At 40.8% G+C, this 11,912-nt stretch overlaps 1 protein-coding gene across 1 annotated transcript; it reads left to right on the top strand.

Annotated features, from left to right (window-relative positions):
* Window positions 1–1,040: 1,040 nt before the first annotated feature.
* CUNH13orf42 (chromosome unknown C13orf42 homolog) lies at window positions 1,041–5,893 on the top strand. The gene is made up of 3 exons (XM_025894979.1): window positions 1,041–1,454; window positions 4,687–4,834; window positions 5,652–5,893. Exons 1-3 carry the CDS (start codon window positions 1,041–1,043, stop codon window positions 5,891–5,893), a joined length of 804 nt encoding a protein of 267 aa, XP_025750764.1.
* Window positions 5,894–11,912: the final 6,019 nt, after the last annotated feature.

The raw sequence follows: 11,912 nt of genomic DNA, 5'->3' as shown, positions 1-11,912 counted from the left end.
TTCTCGGCATTCCTGCTTGCTTTGAAATAGTTGTTGATTGTCTTAGTCATGAGAACTGAACAAATTCCCTATCTGCTTAACTCTAAAGCACACACTACAAATACTAGTAATGCTCGAATATGCTAATAATAGCCAATTTTCTCAGTATTTTCAGCCAAAAAACAGTCATCAAAACCACTGTATTAAATGTTCTTGTATCAGTCTAGGAGGAGGAGGACTGATATGGAAAGATACAAAATCTTAGGGTTTTGTTTGCAATATTTTGCCAGAGAAGTACTTTGGAAGAGTGTTTAATTTTACAGAATCCCTTGCACGGGGCATCTTTGTATTGAGTGTAATAGAACCTGACATCTGAATCCACTTTGTTCCTAGTAGCGTCATGGTATCAGGTGGCTCCGGCCATCTCCTGGTTACTGCCGGGTGAAATCCAGAGCGACTTCTTTCAGCAGCTGAACTTCACTCGACAGAAACTATTCTTCCCCACTCAGACTTTTGTCCCTGTCGGGGCTGATCGCAACATCAACAAGCTCTTCCAAACCATCATCCCTCCGGGCCGCGCCTCGAGAGGCGGACGGATGCTGGGCGACGGGCGGGAGAGGATCAGCACCACGGCCAGAGCCCGGCGCCCCCCGGCCGGCGGCAGCAGGCGCCGAGGGGGACCCAGGAGCGCCGAGGAAGCGTGGAAGAGGGAATTTCTGCCTCGATGCTGACGGTTTTTATGGGGACCAGGCGCCAAAGAAAAGTTCAAAGCATGATATTTGACCTCCTCAACCACATTTTAAACCGAGGAAAGAACAAAGCTCTTTCACTGATACAAACGGAATAAAAAAAGAATTTCTGCATTTCTATCATGCTCTTCACAATGTATTAGACTGAAAGCATTTGGTGCAGCCATAGGCTTGTTTTTTCTCCTCACTTCAGTAAGTGGTAATTTTTTTTTAATCTACTGAGGGCAAAATTAACAGCTGCTGATTACCAAATCTAGTGTTAAATTAAGGAACTGAAAGAGAAAGGGTATAAAGAGAAGGAAGTGACACACTATGTTCAAAAAGATCCATTCTATCTTTCACCCCAACTTTCACAGAAGAAATGTGGCAGATAACATCCCTTACTGTGATGGCACAGGTTCTGCAGTGAGACTGATCCGCAGCACTTCTATGTATGTCCTTGGAGGCGAGCAGGAAAAAGTTAGTGAACCACTAAAGAAATGCAGAAGTACAACCAGCATTGACTCTTGTTTTCAGCCAAAAGAGGAAGACAGAGACTGGATGTACTCTAAGACTCAGGACTGCTTGAAGTACCTACAGGATTTGTTAGCCTTGAGGAAAAAATATCTTGACAACATCAATAACTTGAAATCCATGCATATGGCTGCAGCTTCTCCAATGTCTACAAAATCATCCAAAACTGGAAAGAAGTCATTTATTCCACTTCCTTCCAAAGAGTCTTCTAAGGTAATTTCCAAGAACTTTTACCATGTCCTTGGTCTTAAGCCACAAAATCATTGAAGCTGTATGACCTATGTTGATTTTCTGCTTTACTGGTTTTAGCCATCGTTTTTTCACTTTTGCATTTGAAATGTTGCCACATACCTTAAGATTCTTTCTGAGTAGTGTGAGACTAAGAAAGAAAATTGGTCATGGAAAGAAATGTATATGTCTATGTTTGGGAGGAGGGAGGGTAAGGGTTGGGGGAGTGAAAATAGGAAAAGGAAAGGGTTATGAGAGTATGGAAAGTATCTGAAAGCATGATGAAACATGCTTATGAAAAAGCAAGCTCTGACAGACTACTTAAGTGCATCAGAGTTCTCTACTATGATTATTTATAGCTGATAATGACTGACAAGTGCAGTAAGCCCTGGATTCCCTGGCAGTCTTTTTATTGACATAAAATTACTTGCACAAAATAATTGTAAATTCATGGAAACATATACAATTCTTTTTTCTGATTGGTCAGCTAGCTGGTTAGTGCTACATTTAGCATCAGTGCAAACTCTACTGGTAGGCTGTAAGGCATGAGGAATTCCTAAGTGCTCCTTTCTCTGTTCATTAATAAGCTAGTGAGTGTAATTCTTCACCCTTTACTGTAATGACACCATAAAAATAAAACTGTAATATCATCTTTGGTGCAGATTATCTACATGTATCCTAGAAAGAAAAGCTTCCTCCTGGTTGCATTTTATAGGTTGTATGTCACTAGATAGTTCACTGGTTATTTTGACTTAAGACTTGATTCAACAAGGACAAAGCAAAGGACTGCAGCAGATGTTAGGTAACATGACCACAAAAAAGACTTTGACAGCACACTTACAGGTTACCCAGTCCAGTCTTTAAACTGGATAATAATGGGGATGGTGGAAAGAAGGATGTATGTCTAACTTAATGATTGGGCCAGGTTGACTTTAACAAAATGTTACTACCATATTTATATGTTCTGTCACAGCAGAATGTCAGAATGGCTGAAGCTATTTTTTAAGCTATTGCAGGCATTACTTAACAAAAGGACAATGCTCACGAGTTTAGGACTAGGTAGTAAATTTTGTAATTTTATGTTTTGTTCTACTACCCATTTGGTCACCCTTGGTTTTGTTAGGTTTTATATAATCTTTTTAATACTCTGAATGGTGACTCTCAGAAGCTAGAAATAATAATAGGAAACAAAACTCAGTTCACTGGGCTGGAGAAGATAGTTTTTATAAAGAAGTTGTAATTTCAGGCCAGGGAAACATCCATAGAGAATGACTGAAAGCTAGGAGAGTGGCCTGGTGGTGCCAGGTGCCAGGAGACAAATCTCAACACTATAGATACAGTCTGTGAACTGACTTTGTGCACTGTCAGTGGCGCAGGGGAGATTTACAGCATGCCAGTTCCCTGAAGAGCTGAGCAGTGATGTAGCAGACTAGTACATGACCAACCCTGGACTTAAATCAGGGACCAGGAGGCTGGGAGTTAGATTCTGCACAACTAAACTTCAAGTAGATTTATGAATTTCTGAGGTTTGTTGCTGAAAATGCCGCTTAAGAAAAATGCCAAAAGCTTAACTTGATTTTGGCAAACAAGTACATCTCCCACAGTCTGAAGCTAAGACTGATGTCACCTGACTGTAGCCAGCTAGCCCTTATGTATGAACAGTCCTGGTACTGACATGATAACTCCATGAATTGTCCCCTTGGAAACAGACAGGGACATCAGCAGGATATGCCATTCATATGAGTCATTCTTGCCAACACAAATGGCAGGGTCATATTCAAGAAGACTTCTAAAAGATCTGGAATATTCTGGTTTCTAACTACAAATTTTATGTTCACAGATTGCAAGGTTTGTCTTATGACCAGGCTTGAATGGTTTTGTCCCAAATTACCTGTTTGTGTTAAATTACCTATCACTGGAAATTCACTTGTTTCTCTAACCTGCTACATGATTTATGGGAAGGTAATTTGTTCAGACAACCCTGTCCTCATGGGAAGTTTAGTTCAAAGATCCCTGTGACCTAGACCACAAGGCTGACCATAGATTCAAAATGTGCCACTTGGGTCTAGTGGGAGAAAAGAATAGAGAGATGGGTCAGATGCTGGAAGTACATAGACATTTCTTTAAAATGTCATTTAACCAATGAGGGCTTAGTCATAATAGCAGTCACTATTTTCAGTAGATGTGTGGTAACAGCTATCTTTTAGCACTTCAGAGGATGTCAATCAACCCATAATGTCAGGGGGGGAATCAGTTCATCTCTCTGCCTCCACAGAATAGGGAACAAGCTGGTTCTTCAGAGATGTGACATGTATGTATCCCTTACTTGCATGTTTGAAACCCAATGTAGCAATTTCCTGACCTGGTATTGCAGCCTGACAATACACCTGACTTGGAATGGCAAGGAAAATATATGTCCTTTTGTTAGGTAGAGCCTGGGAGGAATTTTTCATCCCATATGGATCTTCAGAATTGCTAGCCAAGGTTTTATGACTGCTTCAGCATTTACAGACTACATTTGCTTTTTTATCGAGACAGGCTCCTACTTTTAAACTCTGTGGCTTTCCTGTGGGAATTATCACAGTGTTGAATGACTCATATTTTAGCGCACACCACCCTTTTCCATTTCAAAAAGACTTTAGCAATTTAAATCTGGATTCATTTTACCTAACCTAGGCATTTTAATAAGATGCTTAAATTAGTAACCAAGTTACCCTACAATTCCTTGTCAGCTAAGAGAAAGAGCTGCCTGCAGAGGAGGGTTCAGCCTACTTAAGGCCTGACTCATCTTCTGAAGGTACTGGAGCACTGCATTAATTACAGAAGGAACCCTGCATGACTACATTTCTAATGTGTGTCTCATTAGGTGCTTAGTGCTAGGCAGAATAAATTTGGCCACAAAGCCCAGCTTTCACTTAGTCACCTAATTAATGGCCTGATACGTGGATTCTGAGGGATTTTATAACACAGGGCTAGCAGTGCTCAAGTGGAAGATGTTTGGTGCTGAGCATGTAATAAGATGGATGTTTGTTAGACAGCTGTCCTGCTTTCTTTGATGGCTGCAAACTGTGGAGTAGTCTGGACCTGTGTTTCTTTACTGACAGTCTGGAGTACGGAATGAAATACAATGCTTGCATCTTCCTTATACAGTTTGCTCATTAAAAAGTCATTGTGCCCAACCCGTGGCTAACTTTTTTCCCATTTATCTGATCAACAGGCATCCGTGGAGAGAAAAGGTCCACAGCCCAGTTCAGATGTAAGAGAAGCAATAGCTTTCTTTGACTCAGTCATTGCAGACCTGGATTCAGAGAGATGGCTGAGAGTTCCTGATGCAGATTTGCCAAATGTGGATGTTGATTTTGATGGTGCGTTATAAACCAGCCAAAAATTATGGGTTTTGGTGTGCAGAGGGTAGAAGGAAGAGTGGCATTGTGCAATCTTGTTTGTTTATTTAATGGACACAATTGTCCTCCAGGTTTCTTCCCAAATGTAGGACCACTGCATGCAGTATGTGAAACTGCAGTAATACATTACTTGTTCCTTGTTGAACGGGTGCAACTACTTTATGTGCAGTCATTACATGAGCAAATGTAGTATGTGTAGTACTGGAATAGTGTTTGCCTTCTGCTCAGGGCTGAATTCCACCCATGCATCTCTACCCCAAGCTGTCTTTGAAGGAGAACTATAAAAAGTATATTTTTTCTTCGTCTGTTTTTCTTTTTTCTCACTGAGAAATGGCTGGGTGTTTTCTTTCCAACAATCAAAATGGAAGTAATTTAGAGATTAGGCTAAATAACTGTGTATTTCCAACAGAATGGATAGGATTGCCCAAATAAATGAAGATGTGCCCATCTGAGGTCATCATCTATCCTATATAATCAGCGGAGAGAAATAGATATTTCTCATCTTTGTTTCAGGCTAAGGGGAGTATCTGACACAGGTTGGCTTAGCTGTGCACTAGGTGTGTGTATGAAGGGAATAGCTCTCACATACATCTTTATACTGCAGGCAGCAAAATACTAGATAGGATGAATCTCATCTCAAGAGATATCCTGCAGTGAAACAAAGTTGGTTTCTTTTCATTACCTCCAGGAAAGACCCAGAAAGCCCCCTACTTTCTCACCGTGCATATAAAAATTTCACTGTTAAACTGTTAATGCCGAATTATCTTCTGTCTTTCAGTTGCTACCAGTACAAGTGAACACAGTTTGCATTCAAATTGGATCCTTCGTGCTCCCCGGAGATACTCACAAGATACTGCCCAAAATGCAAAGGCTACAAACCAATCTCAGAGAAACAGCCAGCGGAGAACCACTGGCTCTAGGAAGAGGTTGGAAAGACATCCCATGTACTTGCCCAAAGCTGTGGAAGGGGCATATAGCACTTTAAAATTTAAACCTAAAACATGTAAGAAGGAATGTTGAAAGAATATTCCCTCTTCACTTGAAAAGAGAATATATGAAATAGGGCATGTAATACTTGCCTTTTTTTTCCCCTACTGATCCATCTCTTACACTGTAGAAATGATGTGTGCAGTCACTGAAGATTCTTTGTGTGGAACATATTTTAAGCCATGGCTATTCTGACTTTGGACACATATGAGGGTTTAACTTACCAAGTTCATTGTGCCTAACAATACTGCTTTGTCACTCAGTTTGGGGGGAACCCCAACCTGACAAGACTTTTTTTTAGTGCTGTTATTGAAAGCAATGATTCAGATTGCCTGGTGCAGTAAGTTTTCTTCTAACTTCAGTACTGTAAAGAACTTCAAAGAATTCTATGAATATGTTGGAACTTTTGCACCAGTGTTTCCAACTTCAGAGCAATGAAGCAGAATTTTCTCCTTCTGTTACTTGTGAAAATTTGTATGTGCCATTACTGACTCTGTGATCTGAGAATATAAAGCAGCACTGAGATACAATCAGACTGTGGTACAAGCAGAAAGGAGCTGCAGTGAAGTAATGAGAATTAGAAACTTGTGTTTGGAGGAATTGCTCCAGTGTGTTTTGTAAAAATAAGCTATACTGTACTCTATTTGCTACTGGAGATGGTTCTGTTCTTGGATACATCAAGGGATTCACTGCCTCCAAAATATATACAACTTTTTTCATATGGTTACACCATGCTAATTTTCATCTATTTTAACACCCAACTGCTGAATCTAGACATCCCAGTGTACACTAGAAAAGCTTAATGTCTTGGAGAAAAACATTTTGTGAATAAATTGAAGTGAAGGTTTTTCTCAAGGGCAGAAGATAATTTGCAGACAAAGCCACCACATCAGCTTTAGATTACACCCAATATTTGTAATTCTACTGCTTCATCATTAAAGACTATATATTAGGAAAAAACCAGACTGGAAGTGTTCCTCTTCATCTTAGAGGTGACATGTCTTCCATGTGATACTTGGAATTATTAAAACCTATTTTCTACCTGTTTGACTGATGTACAGCAATGTAAAAATGCATAAAAGGTGACCAGGAGACAGCACCCTATGGAAACACTAGCTATGGTGCTTTAGCAATACCATTACTATCACAGTAATCCATCTGAGCCACATCCCCCAGCACACACTTGGTCTTAAGAATTTGCTGAGGTGTTTGGGATCAAGCCTTTACTCACTCTTTTTTTTCATCTGGTGTTCAGTTGGTGCTTGACTGTGACAGATGGATTGTGGTGGCACTGGTATGACCAGCTGGTGAATCGTTAGTTGTTTCTTGTTTCTATGTTCAGTAGTTTTTTTGTCCACAAGCTTGGATGAATTTCCTGAGGCACTGGCCATCAATGTAGCCCATCTGATATAAAAAACCCTCCATAAGCCTTGTGCCTGCCACACAGAACATTTGGCAGGTGGCAATTCTTGTTGATTTGTATTCCTAGTCTTTGGGACTGAGTTATTCAGACAGCATTTCTGCCATGAGCTGCAAGTACCTCTGAGAACTTGCTGATCTAGGCCACTTTCTGTCATAAGATAGGAAAGTGCCAAAAAAACCATATGGTCCTCCATTCAGAACTGGCATCTCCTGTTTGATTAAAGCATTTTGATTCTTTTTCTAGTGGTGTTTGTGAAGGGAAGAGAAGAATTCTTTCACTATTAATTCTGGAAGTGCTTTTGCTGCTCTTTGCTTAGTGTGTACCCTCTTGAAAATGACCAGTGTAATCAATATAATTGATACATATTAAAGAAGAGTTTAAATTAAGGTCTAAATTTTGTCTCCCTGCTCTTGGTGCTTCTCACGATAATCTGTATTCCCTATACTGTGTTGCTGCCTTTGTACCTCTCCAGTCCTGTACTGGCTGCCCTGAACTGAATGTTGTAACTGTCTTTAAAAGTGTTCTGCCTTTGATGTGTGATCATTTAAGGCCTCTCAGCCGGGTGGGATAGCCAGAGCACAGCATGTTGCAAACACACCCCGAGGTTCTGGCATGCAGCTCTCAAGGTTGCAGCTCTGTGTGTGTGAGACAAGGGGGACAGTGCTCAAATCTGTACATTTTTTTGGCAACGTGTCTCCCTGAAACCCCTCTCCAAGCAGAATCTCATGCTGAAGTTGCTGAGGAACAATTTACTGAGTGTGTGGACATCTTTTTGCTACTAGAACCTGCAACATGGATGAGGGCTGACAGAAAACCTTACCATTTTTTTAAGTTACTATAACAGAATTGGGCATGTGCATAATTAAAATACCAATGAAAAAGAAAGAAGAAAAAGGATTCCAATGTTGTTCTGCCCTGGCCTGTGTTTCATATTCATAGTGCCAAGGTTCTATGCATTGGAGTAGCTGATCTTTTTCCTATTGTTTTAAGAATGCATTGTGATATGCAGAACCAGACTGCTTCAGCATGTTTGACCTTCCCCGTGATCTCTTGTCTGTCCCTGTAAAACAGAGGCATCTCTAGTCATCTGGCTGTGACAGAGGGTGAGGGTCCCCTCTGCTGTCCAGCACAGAAGCTCCAGTGTGAAATTTGTGTTCCTTTTTATGAACAAGAGACAGAGGGAGGAAATCATATTTGTAATTTCCATTTGAATCTTATGATCAATTTTCTTTCATTTTTTTAAAGGTCACTTCAAGCCAGTTATCATCCTAGGAAATTTTAATTAAGCAAGTAAAATAAACCATTTTTTATCTGAGAACATTTTCCATCACATATCCCATAAATGCAGGCACCTTCCTTCTCCTTCTAGCATATTAGCCCTGTATGTTCCTCACTGGATATGGCTCAGCTCCAGCAGAGCTATGGAGAGCAGCCCCTGCATCTTAAGGCACTCTCTGGGGAGGTGAGAGCTGAGGGTTCAAGACTCTTATCCTACCTATGCTAGAACAGGCAATTAAGCAGAAAGAGAGCAGGAGAGAGGAAAGGGAAGCATTTCCATCCGTAGTGTTAGCTGCCTCCTCAGAGAAGGGTTTACTGTGGATAGCAGCACCCTCTGTATTACCTCAAGACCTGAGGTAGAACCATGTCTCTGCCTGACACTGGCTTACCTTAGGCCGCTTTCCACACAGTTTCCAGGAGCAGTTGGTTTCCCTGCAAAGGTGCTCCTCATCTGCTCTGAATTGTTTACTCATGGCTTTGGAGGCAGAGCTCTCTGCATGGACACTAAAGGGACTCTCTCCGCCATGGGTAGGTCCTCTAAATGACCTTGCTGCAACATCCATCTATTTTCAGGCATTGCAACCTAGAAATAAAGCACCTACTATAGGTGTTTTGACAATGCCAACCATATAGAAGAATTATTGATGACCAGCAGAGTTTGAGTATGACCTAGATCTTTTTCAGAGATTGTTAGTGAGCTCTTTCAGTCGTGTCCCCAGGCCGTGAAAATGAAGTGCATCAACTGTGTGTGAATGTTCCCTGAAGAATTGACCCCCAACAGCTCTTTCTCAGAGTGCTCTGGAATAACAGGCAAGATCTTTAGGAAAGCATCTCTTATTTTTTTGTTTCAAATCCAGCTCAGCTGAGGAATTGGTGTATGTCATGTTCCTCTAGTTAGCGACATTGCTAAGCACTAGCTCTGAAGGGGTCCTGGCTGTGAACTTCTGTGACACCACATCCACAGCTGTCTTTCAGAAACTAAAGACACTGTGTACAAGAATCTGGCAACTGAAGAGATGTGAAGAAGAGGTGCTGAAGAAATCATGCCCTGGAGGATTCAAAATAATTTTGTCCTTTTGTGTTGAGCAACTCAGTGTAATCATGAGGCATGTAAGTGAGCTGAAGCCATAAGCGTGTTTGGCAGAAACAGAAGAAATATAGACAGCTAATGGAAAGTTGGCAGCTGGACAAAATGTTTGCTCTAGTTTGAATCTTGCAATACCATAAAGTTATGATGAAGGCAGAAGGTTTCAGCACTGCATTGAGTAAGACAGGAAGTCCTCCAAGGTAATGCATAGCGATACATGGTTATCTGCTTCTCCAGGTTGAATGGGGCATATTAAAAATATTAGATTAGCACCTAGTGGGTGTCTTCAGAATTGTCACAGCTGTAGGGTCAGTTTGTAGATCTGTTTGGGTAAATTTAGAAGTGCCTTCTGTTTGTCGTGGTGTAGCAGGTCCACAAGAAGATGAAAGCAGTATGAAGTTGGGAGGCTTTTGCCTCCTCTTGGGTCTGTAGCTCTGAATTACGCCCATGGTAAATAGAAACCAAGTCAGTGGAATGACTCTTGAAGTATCTTGAGTTTAACAGTTAGAAAAACCTATTGTACTGAAAGAATTTTGAGGGCAAATCAAAGACAAATGAGCCCAGCTGCTTTAGACCAGATCGAGAAGAAGAAGATGGAGTCTGATATTTGATTAGCAGTAATTTAGTGAATGTTGACAAATTTTCTGCTAATAGGCTTGTCATATTAAAAAATTGTCTTTTATAAGGCCAGACCAGGCAATATCACCTGAAGGACTCAGTTATTATGATACCCTGACCCTTCACAGAAGATGAGGTGACCTATTAGAGAAAATATAAAAAGAATTTATGGAATTAAAAGTGATGTGTTCCACTCTTTCATTAAAATGAGATTGAGAAGGGAGTAAGACGTTACTAAGAAGCTAATGGACACTGATAGGAAGGCACTGCACACGATGCCAAAGTAAAACGTGATCAAGCACAAAACTTTCACTAGTAAGTGTTGGGGACTGTTATCTTAGAGCATAAGCTCTTGAAGGAGATTTCTAGAAAGGTAGCTAAAACTGTGCCTCGGCCACATGGTGGCAGTTCATTCCTAGCTATTCTGTAGCCCTCCTATTTCTGTGATCAGGAAGAGAACTGAGGATGAAAGAAAAAGGGAAGTGTTTTGTCCTGCTTCATCAACAGACAGTCAGTGTGTGTATCTGTTATTCACTTATGGGCTCCTTGTTTCCCAAGCATTTGTTTGGCAGTTTCCAATTAACAGTAGTTCTTTAAATGAGTTTACTCTTCCAGGGAGATGATTTCCTTAGGAAATAAATAAGTCCTATGACATCATAGGGGACACTGAGACCTCAGTAAATCATGTCTGAGATGGTGACCACTTACCTCTGACTGTGTCTGGAAACAAATGGACAAAGTAATGTCATCGCCAGAAATAGCGCACTTTAAGGTACAGAAAATACAAAGATGGATTAAAAATACTAAGCAGAGGACTTTAAGATTCAGCAGTTCAATCTTGAGATAGGCCTGAGCTAAGGATTCTGGCCTAATTCTGGAGTTCCTTCCAAGGCCCAAGAAAATCAATATCTGAGTTTTTCAACATCTTGGGATCTGTAAAACTGTTATTCCAGGAATTGCTAATCCAAGCAGTTCAGCTAGTCAAAAGCTAACTTCCTCCTGCATCCGCTGCTGCTGTGTATTCCAGGGGTATGTTTATATTTAAGGCATGCACACTGAACTTCTTGAAGTGTTTTCTTTGTTTTATGACAAAATATTAATTTACGGGGGAAAAAGAAAGGGAACATGTCTTTGCACTAGTTATGATTACAGGTCAGCAAAGGCAGATTTCATTGATTTAGATGGCTCTACAGCCTCAGAATGTTCAGACTAATAAGGCTCCCTGCATTAATAAGGCTCAGCTGTAACATCAGCGCTGTTACTGCTCACATGCAGGCTCTCAGTCTGCTTGCTTGTGGGTTGATGTGTGACGCTGTGTCCTTTTTAACTGACAAACACAGCATCATCGTCTTCAGATAATTGTATGGGGAGCAGCAAAGGGAGAAAGGTATTGATCAACAATAAAATATTCTGAGTTGTTTCTAAGTTAGAGCTAGCTTTAGTATCACTTCACTGAGAGAACTGATTCATAGCACTTTTACCCTTCAATAGCTTCACTTTTCAGATTCCAATGTGCAGAATTAATTTTTGCTCCCCTCACTTCAATGATATAGGTCATTGCTGTGCAAGGAAAGTGAGCAGTCCAGTGAAAGGACTCCAGTGCAAGCAGAGCTGATCTCTAATCACAGTTGAATAAACTAAAGTGA

This window comes from Manacus vitellinus, unplaced genomic scaffold, assembly GCF_001715985.3.
Source record: "Manacus vitellinus isolate BGI_N305 unplaced genomic scaffold, ASM171598v3 scaffold_2_pilon, whole genome shotgun sequence".
Taxonomy (NCBI): Eukaryota; Metazoa; Chordata; class Aves; order Passeriformes; family Pipridae; genus Manacus; species Manacus vitellinus.
The sequence above is the reverse complement of the archived record's forward strand: the minus strand, read 5'-3'. Positions and strand labels throughout refer to the sequence as shown.